This window comes from Arvicanthis niloticus, chromosome 9 (assembly GCF_011762505.2).
Source record: "Arvicanthis niloticus isolate mArvNil1 chromosome 9, mArvNil1.pat.X, whole genome shotgun sequence".
In the NCBI taxonomy this organism is placed as follows: Eukaryota; Metazoa; Chordata; class Mammalia; order Rodentia; family Muridae; genus Arvicanthis; species Arvicanthis niloticus.
The window spans coordinates 67948671-67970419 of NC_047666.1; the positions used below are offsets into that span (position 1 = coordinate 67948671).

The following is a 21749-nucleotide window of genomic DNA, read 5'->3' on the forward strand; positions in this document are numbered from 1 at the left end:
AGAGTTAGTTTCACCTTCTTGTGAAGAAACACCACACAGTTACAACATTGCTATATTTCCTGTCACACACAATCTGGTTTATTTGGTGAATGAGGTTTGATCACAGTTCGTGAAAAAGTGTCAAGTCCTAAGAGCCTTTTAGGGCATCAAAAGAGAAAAAATATAAAATATGGTTTTCAATCTCTGAAATTGAATAGAAGAAAAAAATTAAATGTTTTATTCACCCTATGCAGAAGCTTTGGCTCATTTTATTGGAATCAAATCTGCTGCAATATGTAAGTGGGAACCATGGGAATTATTTTTTTTGACAGACACAGAAACTTACACACATATATGCTATATGTGTACATATGGAAATAAAAATGCATAGTAATAATCCTATAGGGGTTGATGATATGTTTACATGCATAGAAAATAAAAATAATTTAATAGTCATTTAATAGGAGTAGTGCTAGCATAATAGTGTAACATTACGTTGCAAGTGTTATTATATTGTTAAAGATGAAAGATTAACAGCAACAACTATCCTGTTAAATGTATAGTTAAGATAATAATGGAAACATTGTGAAACATTTGTGAGGAAATACAAAGCTTCTGAATATTTATAAAGCTGTCAAGTATTCCTAGCGTGCTTTGGATTTTTGGTTCAATTTTAATAAATACTCCAGATTTTGTTGTAGAAGAATTGTAAATATGTATTAAGTACACAGCCAAGATCCAAGAAGCCACAATTGAAGAAACAAAAGTTGATGACACCATTTTTATTATTTTCTATTTTGTTATGCTGGAGAGCTGGCTCAGCAATTGAGAGCACTTACAGCTCCTGCAGAGGACTTTGGCTTAATTCCAAGCACTCACATGGTGGAACACATAATTGCAGTTCACTGGGGGGAGGGGGGCTGTCACCCTGTTCTGGCCTCCTCACATATGAGGTACCTACATGGGGCACATACACACATAGTTGCAGGCAAAGTACTCATATATATAGAATTTCAAAACCTGATTTTTAAAAGCCATTTTATTTTTAGATTTAAGTTAAAATATAATTACATCATTTCCTCTTCCCCATTCTTTACTTCAACCTCTCCCAAGACCCTCAGATACTCCTTTATTCCCTCTCAAATTTAAGTTTTTTTTAATCAAGTGCATCCTTGATTGTTATTCTTTAAATGTTATCTATTTATATATTTATCTATGCATCTATCTATTTAACACACACACACACACACACACACACACACACACACACACACACATATATGAATGTATAAGTACAACTTGATTAGTGTCTTTAATGCTCCATGTATGTATCTGATTATTTGATTTCAGGACCAACCACTTGGTATTTGATAATGAATTAGGTGGCTCGTTCCAAAGAAGATTCTTTCCCTCAAATCTCAGCACTTCTTAGTTTTCTGTAGTTCTTTGTCTATGGTGGAGTACCATGAGATTTCCCTCTTCCATGTCAGCAATGTCTATGGATGTTATACTTGTACATATCCTGTGTTGTCAGCCATATTTGTGAGCTATCATGACTGAAGCTTTCTGTCACTTCTATAATCTCACAGCAGCTCTGAGAGTCCTCTGGCTCTCCAGTCTTCCTGACCTGTCTTCCTCAGTGTTCCCTGAAATATGAATCACAACAACGATCAGGATGGCATGATATCCCTAAGGGTGCAACAGTGACATTCTTATTTTGACAGTAACTAACAGCTGTATAATTAGATGTAAGGCCTTCTCAAGAGGATGGAAGTCAGGCCTAGTACTGGAACAGTAGCCAGCTGGTTTTCCAAGGCTAGTGAGTTCATGGTTCTTAGAGGAGTCCATGGTATCATCGCTGTCTATACCAGCTCAATTCCTAACTTCATCCTAAATATGCATTCTTACACCCACAGGTAAGTGGAGGTCGCACATCTCATAAACGAACCTTTTCTTTCTAACAGTAAAGCTATTTTAACTAAGAGAAACAGAGCAGAGATGGACAAGTTAAAAAGCGGAAACATACAGACAAGGGGCAGTTATATGAACAGATGAAAAATAGGAGGTCATTTTGCACACAATGTGAAAAATATGAGGAAGTGGCTCCAGCAAGGGAGTTGGATCACATCCACAATTATGAGTCTGAAGCTCAGCATTATTGGATGCTAAGCCCTCAGCCTCAGTGCATGAAGCTGGCAGAAACCCCCACAGGAGGCAGAACTTCAAGCCATGTCCACCAATTTAACATACCTTTCATTAAGAATTTTGTTCCTTCAGACTATCTGTAGGTCATACTAACCTTGTGTTTCCCCAGGACTTCAGACAAGATCAGAGTTTGTCTTTATCAGGGATTGTTCCTGAGCTGTGGACAGTAATGGCCTGAGTTTTATGAGTTTGAATAGATAAGAAATGTCGTGTAAGGGCTCCTACTCCAGGGCCACATATTGGGGTTCCATATAGACCAGTGGCAGCTCTGAACCTTATTGCTTCATCAAGCATGTTGTTCAGCAGAACACACTCCATGTGGCACAGTCAAATCTGGATGCAAGTATTCATTAGGCCACACATCAGTTGATGCTCCTTACTGAAGTATTATAGTGTGTCTATGCTTAGGTCAAAGTAGATGCCCCATGCCTTGCTCCAGTGATGTTGATGGCCAGGGTGCTTTTGTTATTATAGTGGCTCCAAGTAGCCCAGAGTTTGACTGTAAGGAGTGACACAGCTGGCTTTTATCTGCATGCCTGAGGGCAGTTCCATAGCACACCTTTCTTAAAGCCATGACTTTACTTCAAACAGTAATGTGTTGCCTGAGCCAGTCAGTTAAATACACTGATAAAGAGAAAAGTTTCACAATAAACACCTTGGTGAAGCTTAGGACAAGATGAACACTTAGCCTATGGTGCTGTATTATAAGCACCCCCAAACAAGAAAATGTGGAAAGTAATTTTTTAAATATTTTTTTAAATAGATTTTATTTACATGTCTCAGTATGAATATGCACATGTGTTTGTGAGTATGTGTAGAGGGCAAAAGAGGGCATTGAATCCCTTAGAGTTAGGGTGCCTTTGCCAGGACACTCAACTCGCACATGTAGATGCTGGATGTGAGCTCCAATCCTCTGATTATACAGCAAGCACTCTACCTATTGAGCCATCTCTTCAGCCCTGGCAAGGAATCTTAAAGAGGAGAACAAGAAGATGAGTCCCGTGCCATGGGTTAAAATATTAGTTAAATAAAGAAACACCATGTTTAAGAAAATTCCACCATTTTTCAGGACTGAGCACAGGTCACTCTCCAACCATAATGTGGGAGCCATCACAGAACATTTGGGCACCATTATTCTTGGTTTGTGGAATTGCTAAAGGATGCAGTATAGCCATCAGAAGACATCCTTTTGTATGAGTTGAATAAACCATAAAGGAATTCGTGGATTCTTGACTGTCTAAGTTCATGTATGGGTATTGTAAGGACAAGGTGCTATGCTTTGTGAAGTGAAGTACCTGGGATCAAGTCACTTGAGAAATACCATCAACACAAAAGACTACAAATCTCTCCCATTAGTTGAGATTACAAATCTTTCCCATTAGTTGAGATTAACTACCAAGATGTAATTAATGTGTTTTTTTTTTTTTTTTTTTTTTTTTTTTTTTTTTTTTTTTTTTTTTTTTTTTTTTTTTTTTTTTTCCACCAACCTCCTGGCACACCAGTTCTTCCTGTACACACCACTGAAGCTAATGTGCCCTTTGAGGTGAGAAAGATAGAGGCAGGCAGGATGCTTACCTCAAACTGTGAATCTAAAACTGGTTGTTATCAAAGGTAGTCACTGGACACTTGCTCAGAAATGAAACTAACAGATGTGTAGTTATGGCTAAGTGAAAATTCTCAGCCTTTCCAGAACTGTGTTTGAATTGATGAAAAGCAAGAAACAGCACAGATACTTGAGTGTATCTTTGCGAAATGAAATATATTCAAACGACGGGGAAAATCAGAGCCGAGTTGTTGAATATATGTGACATATTTCAGAAGAAGTAAAACTGTGCATAACCTTTAAAAAAGAAAGACAATTTAAAGAACTATGTATTCATTTTCTCTCCCTGACTAAGGCTCCAAGCTCCATGTTGAAGGACAATCTTTTCTCCTAACTTTACATGAAATACTTTCAGATTTCACCATCTAGTATAATGTTGGCTATAGGCCTTTATTATGCTGAGTATATTTCTTCTATGCTGTCTAACTCTCTGTGTCTCTGAGTCTCTGTGTGTCTCTGTCTCTGCCTCTCTCTCCCTCCCTCCCTAAAAATGTTATCATTGAATTCAGGTTCCAAAAAATTGTTGAGATTTTTCAACTATGTTTATTAGAAAACTTGTTGTATACTTTATTTTTTGTTGTGTCGGTACCTAGTTTTAGTATCAGGGTTCTGGTAGATTTTTTTCTTAATTTTTAACATTTACTTTAATTTTTTTTTTGAGAATTTTGCATTCTCTCTATTCCCTCTTCCCCCTCCTCCTCAACTCTTTCCCAATTCATGACCTTTAATTGTTACTAATATAAATATAAATATATATACATGCATATGTAAATATATATACACATATATATGTGTGTACACACACACACACACACACACACACACATATATATATATATATATATATATATATATATATATATATATATATCTGAAATAACCTGACAAAAGAAAGTTAAGGGGGTAAGAGCTTATTGTAGCTTGCAGTTCAGAGAAAACACAAGACAGCAGGAGCTGGAAGTAACTGGTCACACTGTACCCACTGTTAGGAATCAGACATCAATGAGTGCATATTGCCAATCCATTCCCTTTGTCCACATATACAGTCCAGGATTCCAGTCAGCAAATGGTGCCACCCACAGTGGATAGGTCATGCAATTTCAATTAATGCCATTAAAATAAGAAGCATGTCCAAAGGCTGGTCTTTCATGTTATTCTAGATTCTGTAAAGTTAAGAATTAACACTCACCATCACAACTCCACCCTTTTGCACTTTGAGACCCAAACACTTTAAGCCACAATTTTCCACTCATTGTCTATGTAGTTTCATGGCTATATTATAACATAAAATGTACTCTGCCTAGCTTCAAAGTTCCCGTAGTCTTTAACAATTCCAACACATTAGAAGTTTAACATCTCTTAACTGTGAGGTCCTATGATTCAAGATGTCTCAGGTGTGGATCAGTTATGAGCACCACACAGTTATAATTCTCAAGTGTGCAAAATTCTAGAGCAGTTAGGGAATGCTTTTCCTCTCATTAAAATTCAAATCCTTCATCAGAGGTCTGATTATAGAGTAACATTTAATATTTACATTTCTGTCATGAACCATGTGAACAAAGCTGCATTCAGGGACGTAGCAAAGCTGAGTCACTGGTAGCCTGGACTGCCTACCTGGAAAAACTACTGATACCAGTTTTTAACTGCACCCAAGAAAATGGATTCAACAAAACCATAGGGATGATAATACCAGACACACTGGGGATCCTTGTCTGGCAATGGCACACACTCTCTTTTGATCCATTTCTCTTTTTGCAATAGGAACATCGAAACTGACTCCTTGTCACCACTGCATAGCAGAAGTGGACAACTTACTTGGTTTCACAGATATAATTTCAGACTTTAGAAATTCGAGTTAATATTGGGAAAAAAGACTACTTTCATCTACTGAGGTAAAATTGCAGTGTCTTGCATTATGGGAAAAACCATGGGCAGGAGAGGGCAGGGCAGGGCAGGGCAGACATGTGATGCTATGATTTTATGTGTTTCTTCTTCAAAACTCATATTGAAATTTTATTTTTAATGCAGCAGTAAGAAGAAGAGAGTAGACTTTTGGAGGGCCTTTGCATCACTAAAGGGAATACTGACACAGGAGAAGCTTGAGTCAAAACTGACACTTCATAGGATGTTCTAACATACATGCTTAGGAAGTATTAAGTTACACAAAGCAGAATTTAGCTGAAGGATTCATCACTGTCTTCAATATGACCAGACATGTTAACAATAGTAAGAGAGAAAAATTTGACAGTAATTAAAGTTTGGAGTTTCTGAGAAAACCACTTCTGTCAATGTTTGTTCTGAAGTTAGGCTTCATTCACAATACATAAGGAGACAACCATGACTTAGAATTGTCCATTAGATCAATGTCCACATCATGGCACCTACCTCTATAGGCAGTTCAAGGGGGCAACACAGGCTCACAGCCATCTTTAAGGCCAAAAGAACAGTATTATCAGACAGGTCTTTTGCTTATATATTATGGTTTGTGATTTTATGTTTTTAGAGATTTCTGTTGGTCTAATGTGTGTGTTTTTACATCTATCTATAATGTTTCATGTGATTATTTTGTTAGATGAGAAGGTGGAGAGGATCTTGAAAGAGTTGAGAGAGGGTGGACTATGGTAAGGATGTATGAAAAAATCCATTTTTGGTCAAAATTTTTAATTGTTGAACTATCAATCAGTTTTATAGACATAGGAAAATGGAATGTGTTTCTTTATAATTGGTAAATAAACTGCATTCACTCATTCACAAAAATTAGAATAATAAAAAAGAAAACACATGTGTTTTAAGCATGGAATATTTAGACTGTATCTGTGTAGATTTTGCCAGTGTCATAATTGAATTTTGTCACCAAAAGTGATTTAAGTGGTATACATTTTCCTACATGACATAGATATATAGAAAAAAAAGATTGATCTTTAGCTAATAATTCAAAAAAGAAAGAGGAGGTGGAGAAGGAGAAGAAGAAGAAGAAGAAGAAGAAGAAGAAGAAGAAGAAGAAGAAGAAGAAGAAGAAGAAGAAGAAGAAGAAGCAGCAAAAGAAGCAGAAGCAGAAGCAGAAGCAGCAGCAGAAGCAGAAGCAGAAGCAGCAACAGAAGCAGAAGCAGCAACAGAAGCAGAAGCAAAAGCCAGAGAAGGAGAAGCAGAAACAGAAGCAGTATACTGGTGTACTTAAAAATAATCTTGTCAAAAATAATCTTGTCAATTTTTCTTGTGTAACTTGCTTATGTGGCCAGAGTCTCCTGTCTCTGCTTACATCGTTCAAAGTATAACCTGGGTCTGGAACCTAAAGAGATTTAAGAATGTCAACATATGAGAAATGTATGAGCAAGTCTAACTTCTATAAAGGTAAAATTTTTGTTTCAAGCTGGTTCCTTTCTGTGCATTAGCCGAATCAAGTCGTGCTTTGTTATTAAAGATCTTTTCCTTTTCTGATCTCTCTGTGTGCAGTGTGATTTCTTACTGAAATGACACTTTAAGTGAGCAACACTACTGCCTTTCTCATGGAAGTTCCTAACTGCTTTTTTGGGGAGAACATGTTTCTTCTCCTTTTTGTCTCAAGTTCAGCAGCACGACTCTGTCCAATGCTGTCTCTAGGCTCCCATAAATCAGAACATAAATGAGTATCAGCCTCTTCCCTTAGAGATTGACCAGTCTGAGGTAGTGTGTGTGTGTGTGTGTGTGTGTGTGTGTGTGTGTGTGTGTGTGTGCATGTATGAGAGAAAGACAGAGAGGAAGAGCTAGACAGGGAAAAACAGAGTGAGACAGAGATACTGAGAGACAAAGACAGAGACACAGAAAGACAGACAGAGGCAGAGACAGAGAGACAAAGACAAAGACAAAGACAGAGAGAGAGACAGAAAGAGACAGAAAGAAAATTTGGAAGTAAAAGTTTTTTAGTCTCTTCATCTTTCATAAGAGTGGACATTTTTTATCTGGCACCGTATTAGAAGGAGCTAAAAGTTATATTTCTAAAACGTGGCTTTTGTAATCCAATTGTCTTTAATTCCATATAAGATCATTTTTATGTATGAGTGAGAAGAATACACGAGGGGAGGAGATTGAAGGTTTTGAGCACTAAGAACAAAAATGTCAATTTTTACAAATAGAATTTAGTAGCTAAATCATTTACTACCTATATATGAAAAATACTAAAAAAAATACTTCTTTAGAGTTCTCACATAGTTGATATTGGATGAATTAGGATTGACTTTGATGTATAAATTTTAGGAAGTAATAAATATCTGATGGGTTAAAAGAATACTGTTTTTTTTAAACTAGAATCTTCTTAAAAATTAAATTTGTTCAATATTTGATGATTTAAGAACTGAAGACTTAGTGAATATTTTACGTGCCAATACATGTCTTTTAAGAGCTTTTGCAAGTGTGCTTTAATAATCTCAAGTAGCTCTATGAATAAGATCTTTTCTGTCATTTGTAGGTCATAGCAGATGCTTGACTTATTACACAAACAATACAATGCAACTAGGGTTAACAAAATGAAGTTAGATGAGTCAAGAAGAATGACTGTGGGTTACAGAGAACTGACTATCACAACACCTCCATCTATGTTGCTAAACCAAACATTTTCTTCTGATATAAAGTTCTGAGTGGTAGGATCTTTTCATGTTGAATTGGAATTTTATATAGTTTTGTTTTTGTATCACCTTCTGCTCTGAATCTACTGACAAAATATTTTATATTCACTTCATCCTTTCTGCCTTACTTTTTTTTCTTGATTTTGTGACAATCCACCTTGACAAAACCAACTTAGTAGAGAATAGGTTTAACACATAGTTCAGGTACAGTTCATTCTGTGGGGAAGTAAAGGCAGCAGGACTGTGAGGCAGCTGGTCACATTACAGCCACAATCAAGGAGCAGAGTGATAAATGCAAGGCGCTATTCACTTCCATCAGTCTGCTTACTTATTCCAAGATCCTGAACAGGAAATAGACACTACCCACACATTGGCTTTGTCTTCTCACATCAATTAACCTGTGCATTCCTCAAGTATACAACAACCCTGGTAAACATGAGTGGCTTTTGGAATACATAATATGTGACACAATAAAATGGAAAGGTGTTTTTATCTTTGAGAAGTAGTAGTCTCTGTAAAGATTATGTGCCAGGCTCTGAGAATAAGATACATAAAACAGAGTTCAGCTGAAATTGTAGGCTGCAGCCAAGAGCATGCAAGCTCAGTTTAGGTCATCTGAAATCAAGGATATCAGAAAGGCTGAGGGAGAAATAAATCTCTATATTTAAACATCACTACAAGCTGGTGATTTTTATTATACAACTTAACAATTGGGTTTAGAAATAATTTATATATTTTACAAAATTTACTTTGAATACATAGTTCCTATTTGGATGTCAAAACTTTGAGTACATTGATCCTGTTTGGATATGAAAATTAAAAGAGACATTACAAGACATATTTAAAATATAACAATAAAAGCACTAAATTATTTTGTCAGTGATCTTTTTCCTGTTTTAAATAAACTACAGTCCCCTAATAACTGTTCAATTACTAAGACACATGTTCATTTTTCCCAATAACAAGAGTCCTGACTCAGGAAAACCTTTTTTATCTTTTTAATTCTTATTTCTTCATTATTTAATATATTGTTTTTTCCATCAAATTACTTTTCTAAGCATTAAAGTTATGATAGAAAGGGAAGACATATAGAGTTCAATTAAATCAACTCTCATCATATTGTAAATACACTGACAGAAAGCACACATGTATAAAATAGACATAACAACATTGATCATTCATGAAAATATCTGGGGCTGAAGTTATCTCAGTGTTTAAGTATACTTTATTGTTCTTGCAAAGGACCTGGGTTCAGTTTGCACCACCCATGTTAGGCAGCTAAAAATAGCCTGTAAGTCCAGCTCCAGGAGATCCAACATCCTCATTTGTCCCCTTTGAGATACTTCTTTGTCTCTTCATATGAATTCTGGAATAAATAAGTATTTCTGTGTGTCTCCTGAGGAAAAGCAATGCAACAAATTGATGCCCAAACAGAGACTCACCTGAACCCAAATGGGTAGGAGAACGCCCGTTTTATGGGTAATAAAACACAACTGAGTTTGAACTATCTGATAGTGGTATGTCTGTGAAGACAATTGCAAAGGGATCATACTTCCCTTTGTGGAATGGGATATGATTCATAGCTGTAGTGGCCATTACAAAGACACGCAGAAGACACCCTTTGATTCACCAGGGAAATTTGATATAAAGATGGGGTGGCATAATGAGTATGAGGAGAAAGATTATTTTCAGATCACACAAAAACTGATGCAACAAGGTTGTGGTTGAGCTTGAATTTCTAAGGATAATCTTGACAGAAAGTCAAATGTTATGCTTATGGCCTAATGGGCTTCAAAGATTAAAAAATTGTTCCTTAGTGGACATTGAGTGCCTATGGTCCTCACTGCAGCTATTACTCTGAAAGATTTTGTTTCCTGTGAAACATTCTTAGCTATTTCTATAACAGGACGGCCAAAGTTGCCTACAGATGAGGATCATACAGGGTACCGAGAGGCCCCAGGTTCAATTGTGAAATTATTGGTTTTCTACTAAGGATCAGATGACTGTTTTAGGATGGGGACTGGGTCCAGGTATGCCGTGGATTCTGATGTGCCCCAGTTAGTTTTTCAGGCAATGGGCAGCAGTGTATAGATATGCTGATAGAATAATACAGATGGAAAGGTAGTTGTTTCCTCAACTCCAGATACTGTGTTCCTTTTTCCCAAGCAAGAAAATAGGTTGGGGGTATAGATGTCAAGAAGTGCACTCATAGAACTTTTGGTGAATTTTGCCTGAGGGTGAAAAATGAAGCTAGATGACTCAAAGAGAATGACTGTGAATTACAGAGAACTAAATACCATAACACCTCCATCCATGTGGCTATACTCAACATTACTCTTTGGATATAAAATTGCTATAAGTTTAGAATATTTTCATGTTGAATTGTAATTTTATAAAGTTTTGTTTTGTCTTTGTATGTCCTTCAATTCTGAATTTCAAGCCCATTTGGTAATGTCCTGGAGATCAGTGGCTGAATATTTTAAAGATTTAGAGAAACATCTCAATGAAATTGTCTATATACACAGAGGATAAAAGACAATATATCTATCAATCTGCACAGAATACAGGGTCCAAGAAGCAGAAATTCTTTGAAGTTTCATGGTTAGGTTATATTCGGATGATGCTTAGCAAGATGGTTGAGAAAAACCCTACAGCTTGTGTCTATAAAAATAAAACTAGCAGTTAATATATTTAAACGTAGAAAAGATAATACACAGGGGATTTCAGTAATTCCAGTGAAGTGGAATTACCAGCTTCACATTATTGAGGTACCTAAGGACTCACACATTATAGAGATTATTGCAATGGGTATTGGCTACACATGAACTAGATGATAACTTAATATTTCTGAAGTCCTCCCCCCCCTCCTGATGCTCTAGTGGCAGGGCATATGAAAATCAAGCTGGGGTTCCTGGAAGCTTCATTTTTTTTTCTGGATAACATGTAGTTCTGGAAGACAATACACAGGCCATTGGGTAACACTGTCACCAGAGACCCCATTAAACTAAGGAACTTATGTGTTAATGATATCATCATGACAGGCAAAGTGTGCCCTTTTGTGTAATAGTAGCAAGAGCAATATAGATGTAACCAACTGCCTTTTAACTTCTGTAAGGTGCCCTCTGACCTCTGTGCATGCTCCATGGCATGTGTGTGCACTCATATGTGTATATGTGTGTGCATACACACAAACACACACAAAACCTAAAGGACATAAGTAAAGGACATGTGAGAGTTTAAAAACCAAAAAGAAGAAACAAAAGACAGATGAAGATGATTAAAGGTCCTTAAAAATGTATTAAGGAGCTGTAAATATCTTATGTCTATATTGATAAAAACTTTAAAGTTTTACACACCTTACATATTGTAGCTATATTAAGAAAACATTTAAATATAGCTTTGAGACAAAAGGGTCTTAGAACACATTTGTATGTATATACAAATACACAAATGTGCATGTGTGCGTGTGCACACACACATACACACACACACACATGAAAATGTAGATAACAAAGGAATGACCTAAATGTACTAAAGAAGCTGAATTTACAGTATACAACCTGCAATTCTACAAAGCATTTTTACAAAGTCCTACAACAGTGCATTGAAATGTAAGTTTGAAATGTAAGTGCTCCTGCACAAAGCCTCTTGAGATATATGTAATCTGTTAAAAAATTGATATGATAAAGAATATCTTGAGCAAAAAGACTCAGACACAAAATAATATTTGTTATTTGTGTGCTTACTATAATCCAATGATTGTTTTTGAAAGAAATGTGTCATTAGAACAAATAATATAATCCATTTTAAGTTATACACAATCACAACTCTATTTTCAGGGTTATGAAATGCAACATTACCTGGCAGACTTCACATGCAGGTGTTTCAGCTGGTGAGCTTACACTTGCAAATATATGTATGTACAGTTTTCTGCTGTGAGAAAAGAAACTGACAGCATGGCACATTCATGTTGATCATGGGAAGTCCCTGCTATCCTACAATAGTGCAAACACAAAATTCACACACACAAACGCATACACCACACACACACACACACACACACACACACACACGCTAATCTATCAAATGAGTAATTTGTTATTAGGCCAAATAATGTAATTCACTTTAAGATGTACACAATCACCAATTCTATTTTCAGGTTATGAAATGTAATATTACCTGGTAGAATTCAAATGCAGGTGATTCAACTGGTGAGCTTATACTTGCAAATATATGTATGTAAAGCTGCACAGTTTTCTGCTGTGAGACCAGAAATTGACAGCATTGCACAGTCATGTTCATCATGGGAAGTCTCTGATATCCTACATTAGTGAAAATACAAAAGATTATATATATATATATTCGGCCAATCTACCAAATCAATGAATTTTATAAGACATTGCAAAAGAAAACTCTCATGAAAGTTGTGAAAGTCGACAATGGCATCTTCACTAATAGTGTGGTAAGAACTGATTTGTTATGAAAGCCAAGTAGCCCATTCTTCAGAGTCACATGAGCAGGTCATGAAGGTTACCATCATTCTGTGTGTCTATAATTCAGCTTTATTTATTGATACTATTCTTCTGAGGTTTTCTTTGTATGTTTTTTTCTTGTCTATTGTATCATTCATGTTAACTTACTTTGAATGGAAAGTTGGGTCTTTTATCTGAGCCCAGGGATGACCTCTGCTTTTCTGTTTGACTCCAGCCCATAAGACCAGTGAAAGGGATTCCAGGAAGCCCTACCAGGGAAGCAAAGAATTTTCATCAATATGAAGGCTTTTAATATTTTCAAAATATGCTAGTGTATTCTGTTATAATATGGTTATTATCTAATACAAATCAAATTATTGAAGTGAGAACACTTCTTATGTTTCCAAAACATTCACATATGTATAAAATTTTGGTCTAGAATTAACTTGTAAATGCTTATATTTAGAAGTTTTATTCTTCTATTAGTGGGAAATGTGGTGATTTTTGTAATTTAATAGTTATTCATGCTAACAATATACACATAGCAAGGACTTAAATAAAGTTTCAGATACTGTGCATGAAATTCTCTGGATGCAATGCCCAAATCAATCTGTTTTTCTGCGATTCCTTAGAGTTTGGTTTTAGAAGAAAATTAATAGGATGTTATTGAAGAAATAAGTAATGTAGTACATAAAAATTTGTTTTCTGTGTACTTCCACTGATGTTTTCTTCGAGTGTCCTGATGCATTAATATGCAATCGTATTAATGTTTCTCTTGGCTACTGTGCTAAAACAAGAATAAACTTAGAAAACAATCATCAAAAGCACAATCAACTAATTGGGAAGTCCAGAAATAAAAAGTTGGAAGGGTTTTTCACCTGAAGATGAGGGAGGATAGATATGCAGGCATCTCCTGTCCCTCACATGACAGAAGGAAATGACCTTAAATGACCTTCAATGCTGTCCTTGAGTGACCACTCGACAACAGCTGGGTCCCATAAATTCATCCCTCCTGTGTGGAAGGGAGTCTCACCAGAAACCACAGATAAGACTAAAAGTGCTAGACTGTGGGATCTGTCATCCATCCTGGGCCAGCCTGACAGCTTACAAGAACTGGTAAGCATAGCTAACCAGAGGGAGAGGATTTTTTTTCTCACTAAAGGACACCAGGGTAGGGATGTGGTAATATAAATGTTGTGTGTAGAAATACTCTGTGCCCAGAGGCACGACTCTCACCGCTGCTATACAGGAAAATGGGTTTCAGAATGGAATACTCACATAAGTGATAGCAAGCTGCAGATATCAGGGCAATAATGTGGATGAACTTCCCCAAACACCATCAGAGAGGAAAATGTAGCACGATAAAAATGCTCGTTGGCTGATTCTGCTCACATACAGCTCAACAGCAAAGATAATTTATGAAAGCAAAAGTCAGAAAAATTGTTTTGGGCAAAAAGGCCTGATGAGAGAATGCACAGGGGAGGGCCATGGAGGAAATGGATGTATCTGCCTAGTCATCTGACAATAATTATCTCCACCTATCACTCTAAACCATCAGTACTTATATAGTTTTTTTTCATTTACAGTAAAACTAAATGGCAAAGTTTATTTTAGATTAAAAGCTCTTGCACACGAATGGGTTTCATAAAATCAAAAACTAGAAATAAATACTTGTTACCAGTACACAAGTACAAATAAAACATTGTACAATAAAACAACAAAATATTATACAGTGTTGTAAATAAATGAGATATGTATAAGGATGGGGCAAGCAGGTTAGTGGTGGCACACTCCTTTAATCCGACCACTCAGGAGGGAGAAGCAGGCAGACCCCTGTGACTTTGAGGCCAACATGGTCTGCAGAATGAGTTCCAGGACAGATAAGGCTACACAGAGAAACTCTGTTTTCTAAAAACAAAATAACATGACTAGCTCTATCTATGAATGTCACATTGCCAAGAAACAATGAATGACACATGTGAGCTCTTACCTTCTCCTCTTCACTCTCTATATGAAGCAGACTACAGTTTTTGGAAATACAGGACACCAAACTATCATTCCAAGATTTTCTCTCCACACCAATGTAATAACAACTGTGGGAATATGATATCCACTCCTTTGGGCACTGAGCACAAGGTGGTTGTGCTGAAGAGAGATTATGGTTTATATCTAGAAGCAACACGAACTTAATAATGAATATAAGTTTACATAATTTTGAACATCCATGTATAAAATATACCTATGTACCCCATGTTTGTACATAAAAAACAGAATGTACACTCAAATACACTCAAACACAGAGTCAATCTTTGGTCTATAGTTTATATGTCCACGGAAAGCACATAAACCTAAGACAAATTCTCTCCCAAAAATTTCTTCATAATCACTGAATATAACCTTTATTCTAGAAAACTGAATTCATTTCTGGCTCATCATAATTTGCCAGTAGGAAATTTTAGCCAATTACCAAGATTATTGTATGGTTATTTTATACCATTATTTTTCTTATTGCTTGACAGAAACAATCATTATCCTTTAATTTTTATGAGAACATAGTGCTCATGTTTCCAGGTTATTCTTTTCTTAGGCTTAACTTGGACACAAAATATAATGTGCATAAACATCAGAACTTTGACAAACAAGGTATGTGTACATTTCTCTGTTCTAACTAGGAAGAAGGGGATCTGCTTCTTCTGTTCAGTATCTGGAAAGTTAAAGCCATTCTTAAGAAATTTGAAATTTAAGTTATCATAACAAATTTTAATTTCATAGTTTGAAATTGATGTACTATTTGAATCAAAATATTACAGAATACATTTGCAACTGTTAAAATATAAATAGTATGTTCATAACTTGGGAAAAATTAGTTCAATGAAAGTTCAACATCTTCACTGTACAACTCATGCTGGGGAAGACACTTTCAAAACTTTATTTGTATTTTTCATTGAAGTATTCTAAAGAGTGTTGTTGAATTATAAAGTCGTAATTGGTATACTTAACATCAAACATATAATAATAACCCTGTCATTTATAAGTTTGACAAAATTAAGATAACCATTCCATATTTAATTAAAATATGTGCTTGAAAATAAAAGCTACTCTTTAATATCAGGGAATCTGACAGACACTTGGTCATTAAAGTGGAGGGCTCTCCTATAATCTCTCAGAAGCATGCTTACATGGAGAAACAATTCTGGTTGATATCACCAAAGCGATCAATAAGGCAAACCAGATGATGCCCAGGATCCCAGAGATGAGCTTCTCTGGAGGTGATAAAACATCTGCAGAGATAAATAGAAGTGTTAAGAGAGAAAAAAATGGACACAGACCCTCACAGGCTTTACACAGAAGAGAGCTTAGAGAATCAGGATAAATTCATCCCCCAGGCAACCTTTCTATAGCAAATATCAGTGCATTGTCAGTGAACAAAATGATTCATATATTCTCGTGACAATGTCTGAATGAAAACTGTGTTCACAACTTACATTATAACTGCATGGGTCAAGTTACAACCACTTTCCTTCCTGAAGGGGCCTATTCCCATCTCTGCACACTGGCTGGCACTACAGAGCAATTATGTTGAGATTCAATGCCTTACTTTTGCAGTAGCTATGCCTGCTGGTCTTGAGATGCTTCTGGGAAGCACGTTGAAAGCTCAACTCCAGCAGCTGATCTCCTGCTCCGTTACTGAAATGGAGCTGAGACTGGATTTTCTTTGAGGGTTTCCTGGGTTCTGAGGTACGTTCAGTTCCGAGAGGGCGACTCATGACTCTGCAGGCCAGTGGGTGATAATCAGTTTTGTGTCCTGTGGTAATTCTACTGTGCTCTATGCTGTGGTGATCCTATCAAAGAAGCTACACATCCTGATGCAGTAAAAAGGGAGGAGCCCAAAGAACTGACACTTTTGTATAGCTGAAGTATTCAAAAGTTTCCTTGGAATTTGAGCTCATGTGCTATAGGTTAAAATGTATTCATTGACAATTTATTTTTAGTAGAGAAAATAGAAAAATAAATTAGGGAGACAAAACGATTCACAACTACAGGGCTAAATTTATACATTTGATTCGATTTTCATAGGAACAACACCATGAAATATTTTAATATCTTCATGAATAGGACCTATGCTGTAATAGAAAATAATTCTACATATATTTTATGATGTTTGAATTCAATAAGGACTAGAAACTGAATGCTTTAAAATAGTGAACTTTGGTATATTCAAATTATTTGCATTATCTTGTTTTTAGTCAATCATTTATATGAATTTAATAAAATAAGCCAGGTGCTATTAAATTAGCATGTATTGGATTAATGGAAGTGTTCAGAGAAATTACAAAAAAATGAGGATATTGTAAATAATGGCAAATGTTAATATTTGAAATATTTGTTATTTTTTTAAACGTGATTTTTAGTTCCTTTTTTACTTGAGAAAATAATTAGTTATTGATTTAATGGCTAAATTTTGAAAATATAAAGTGATAAGTTGAGGTACTGTATAATTGAATATTGTTGGCTTATACTTGCTTATTGAGCCTATGGTTGTTAAAATGTGCCATTTTAGTTGGTTGTTAATTAAATTGTAATAGAGTATTTGATTTATTATTATTATTATTATTATTATTATTATTATTATTATTTTTTTTTTTGGTTTTTTGAGACAGGGTTTCTCTGTATAGCCCTGGCTGTCCTGGAACTCACTCTGTAGACCAGGCTGGCCTCGAACTCAGAAATCCACCTGCCTCTGCTTCCCAAGTGCTGGGATTAAAGGCTTGATTTATTAATTTAATTCATGGGTCTTAGAATCAATGAGATCTAGAACTCATTCTGGCCTTGAGCCCTGTAATGTTGAAAAGTTATTAGTAGTTGGATTTTAATGATCTTGTTTGTTCTTCTAAAATGTAGGTTCAAGTGTATACTATGAATGCATGTAAGGCATTCAGTATCCAGCTTAGCCTGTCAAGCTTTGGATCTGCGTGTGCCCTCTGGAATAAACAGAAATGTTTCTCTTCACAGAGCACAACTTGCAACACATAAAATGCACAATTCATCATCAGGTCGTGTAAAGGCAAGAGGATCATTAACTCTCCTAAGTAAATGAGGACAGAACTTTGAGATGGTCCCCAGTGTGTTCCATAGGTTTACTAACTCTCCATAGACAACAAGGACAGAACTTTGAGATGGTCCCCAGTGTGTTCCATGCACTTGGATTTATCTGAGCTTTTTAAAGACATCCATGTTCAGCTTGTTCTCCTCCATCTGAACTGTGCCTCAGTTGCTCCTCATATAGCATTTGCAGTGTCCCCCTCAAGTGACTGGGAAGGTGGAGAGAAGGAAGCAGTGATAAGCTCCCTGTGTTGCCAGAAAGTGTGACCTCCTTCAGTGAAGAGTGGTGGTCACAGGTGGTCTGGGGGACTTGAGCACCAAAAGGTGAGTCTGTTGCAGGAATTTAGGGCAGCAACAACTGTGAATTTACAGGTTGCCCCATAAGCCTCAGAATGGTCAAGAGTGGAGAAGATTTCTCACTAATATGTTACTGAAGGTTGAATAGGAAATTCTCAAACTCGACTGATTTTGAAATCAATTTTTCTTATCTCACCTTTACATGGCAGGGCGCTTTTGGTTCTTAGTGAAAGGAGATGGTGGTCATCTAAGTGTGTTTTGTAGCGTCCTTTTCCGAGAATCTCACAAGAATTAGTATGAGTTCTATAAAGGTGAGAAAGGACTAACCACAATTACCAAGCATTCTCTCAAAAGAGATTTTTAGTTCTTCTTCCTCTTTTATTGAAAGAGATTTTTTAAAGCATAATATATTCTGATTACTGTTTCTCTTCCTGCATTATCTTCTAGTTTCTCCTCTTCTCAACTTCCATCCGAATCTACATCCTTTTTATCTTCTGTTAGAAAACAAACAGGCAAGTAAATAATAATAATATAATATAAATCAAAACCAAACAAATCACAATAGGACAAAACAACTGAACAACAACAAAGCAGTCAAGGAAAAAGTCTAAGAAATGCATAAGGACTCATACACACACACATTTCCACACACACAGGAATCTCATAGAAATAGAAGCCATAATATTTATGAGAAGAACTGGTAAATTAAATAAAAACAAAAACTAAAGCAAGAACAAAACCTGACAACGTTTGAGACAAAGAATCTCTGAAGGTGCTGTTCAGTTAATTTTGTGCTGGCCATTGATAGTTCTGTATAGAACCTATCTTTAATAGTGTTTTTTTCCCTCATTGTGACTCCCTTGGAAAAAATGTTTTTATTTGCAAGTGGCAAATACATTTGGAGATAACCTGTGGGTTAGAAATGGGGACATGTCTTTATTTCATCATCTAGGTCTAGGACTCCATCTGGTTCAGACACATTCAGAACCTGGCATGCCACCAGTCTCTGAGTCCAAATGTACACAAGCCCTGTGTGTTTCCAAGGTCTTCCTTCCTGGTGTCCTCCATGCCCTTCTGGCTGTTACACTCTTTCTATCTCCTATCTGAGCCCATAGGGGAGTAATTTGATAAAGACATCCATTTTAAGGCTGAGTGTTCTAAGATCTCTCGCACATTGCATATTATCCAGTTGTCTCTGTTTTGTTCTTATCTGCCACAGAGAGATGATTCTCTGAAAGTGGCTGATCAAAACAGTAATTTATGACTATAGCACAATATCATTTATGAGTCATTTTATTGCTATGTTCCTTTGGCAGAAAACAAGTGATTGCTTTCCCCTAGGCCCCTTGCCTATCCAGCTTCATGTTTTTAGCCACCAAGCGGTGTTGTATATGGGCTCCATCTCCTGGAGTGGGTCTTATTTCCAATCAGATATTGGTTGGTTCCTTGTACAAGCTTTGTGCACTATGGAACGAGCATATCTTGCAACCAAGTCACTCTTGTTGTCAAGTCAGTACTTACCTTTGTCTTGTGGTAGAAAGCAGGGAACCTTCTAGTATGAGCATTAATCAGTAGGATGAAGTCTTGGGCAGCAGCTCAGCTTCTCCATGGTCAATGAGTTGCGCACATGTTCTCTTCAGCAATAGGGCCTTACTTTCATTTTGTAGAAAGCCACCTTGACAATAGCCTGGTTGGTTTGGGTGTTTTCATGAAATTATGCTTTGTCTCTTTCTGTTTCATTATGTTTCTGTCTGCTGAAGACTGCCCACACCAAGTATAAGCAATATTATATACATTTACCTTCTTATATCAATATCATATCTTTTTTTACCATGAAAACTCATGGGATGATTATAAAACTCATAGTATCACTATTAAGTGATATTAAATGATGTTAGTACAATCAATTCATTTTCAACTTCCAATGACTGGAACAAAAACCAAAGAAGAATACTCATATCATATTTTCGTTAACATAGTTGAAGTATTTACATTTTATTTCACTTTCAAAGCTAAATTTGTAAAATTACTTTAGTGAAAATAAATATATTCATTGGGTGAAATAGTATTGAATATTATCAATATTGCACTCTGTTAGTATGACAGAAATTAGAATATTAAATAAGTACTCATATTATTCAGTTACTTATCCTTAATTGTCATTTTCTGTATTTTAACACAAATATTTAGTTTTAAATAACAAAAATTCAAATATATCTATGTAGTAAATAAATTAAAATCTCTCTCCTACATGATGCAGAAAAATCTCAATATTTTAAGGTTTGCTTTGTGGCCTTTGTTATGATCCTGTTTGGATGTTTTATTTGTCCCCGAGCAGAATGTATATTCCCTATCGGCCAATATTATATCATTAAAACTTTTCCATAATCTTGTACATGTTTTACTTTACCTGCTTATGAATCTGTGAAATATATATTTCATTTATATTTTTATATTACTGAGGCAAATTTGAATGTTTTTAGTTCATGAATAAAGGACTTCCTATGCCCACAATGTGTTTGTGTCACATAACATGAGAATATCAAGTGCTCTATATCTTCTACACTGAGGCACGTTCTCTAGCTGATTCCAAGTTCACAGACTTGGCTTCTCCAGCTGCCCAGTTTACTCTAGAGATCTCCAATATCTGGTTTCCACAAGTAGGATTACCTGCTTGTGGTCACACCTGTTAGCATCCCTTCTAGGCTCTACCCCACACTTACCTGGCAACAGTCAGGTATGCCTGACTCACTCTAAGAGGGGCTGTTTGCTCCCTCCTCACTCTCTTATCCTCTTATTCTCTTATTCTTTTATCTCTCTGCCCCTTCTCCCTCTCTGATCCACACCCACCTCTTTCCACATGTTCCTGTCTAGCCTTTATCTCCCCCTTCCCCTCCCATTCCGTCTCCTTTTTTCTCTTCCTCCCTACTCCCCTCTCTGTTTTTATATCTCTACTTCCTTCACAACTTCCCTTTCCATGCCCTAAATAAACTCTATTTCATACTATATCAATGATGTGGCTGGTACCTCAGGAAGAAGAAATGCCTCAGCATGGGCCTGCAGAAGCACCTCTTCCCACCTCACATACCTCAATCTATAAAACATATCTCTGGCTTTTTTATTTTTTATAAAACACAACAACACCTGAATAGCATTTATATGGTGGCTGGAGAGCCAGATGCTTGTTCGTAGCCTTGCACACCAAGTATGTTAGCCATTAAGTTATTCCCCAAATGCATAAAGCAGAGTTCTTATTGAGATAGGAAACCAAACTCTCAATTCAAGTTTTTCTTTCTACAAGACGTGGTAACAGCTATTGTAAGTTGTTAACCATTCCTTTTGTACAGCAATGACAATGATATAACAAGGATTAGAAATTTTGTCTCAGTAACAGCACTGATATTTAATAATGACTTTGTATCTTTGCATAAATATAACCAGGCACAAACAAATTACAGACATGCAATCTTGTAGGCTGTTACAAATAAA

The 21749-nt window shown here is 36.1% G+C and overlaps 1 protein-coding gene across 1 annotated transcript; it reads right to left on the minus strand.

The window, feature by feature from the left end:
- Positions 1 to 9083: 9083 nt before the first annotated feature.
- Positions 9084 to 16870, minus strand: LOC143443560 (NKG2-A/NKG2-B type II integral membrane protein-like). Its single transcript, XM_076940659.1, has 6 exons — positions 16459 to 16870; positions 16040 to 16141; positions 14851 to 15029; positions 13029 to 13129; positions 12568 to 12710; positions 9084 to 9784 (listed from the first exon to the last, which is right to left on the minus strand). The coding sequence occupies exons 1-5, from the start codon at positions 16625 to 16627 to the stop codon at positions 12593 to 12595; spliced, it is 669 nt and encodes a 222-aa protein (XP_076796774.1). The 5' UTR covers positions 16628 to 16870; the 3' UTR covers positions 9084 to 9784; positions 12568 to 12592.
- Positions 16871 to 21749: the final 4879 nt, after the last annotated feature.

Bases quoted from the DNA above. Each gene is read 5' to 3' on its own strand.
- LOC143443560 (XM_076940659.1), bottom strand. From the start codon at position 16,627: ATGAGTCGCCCTCTCGGAACTGAACGTACCTCAGAACCCAGGAAACCC. The intron at 16,142-16,458 runs GTAAGGCATTGA...TTATCTCTGCAG, and splicing joins CAGGCATAGCTACTGCAAAA to ATGTTTTATCACCTCCAGAG. The intron at 12,711-13,028 runs GTAAGTTAACAT...TCACTAATGTAG, and splicing joins GACCCAACTTTCCATTCAAA to GATATCAGAGACTTCCCATG.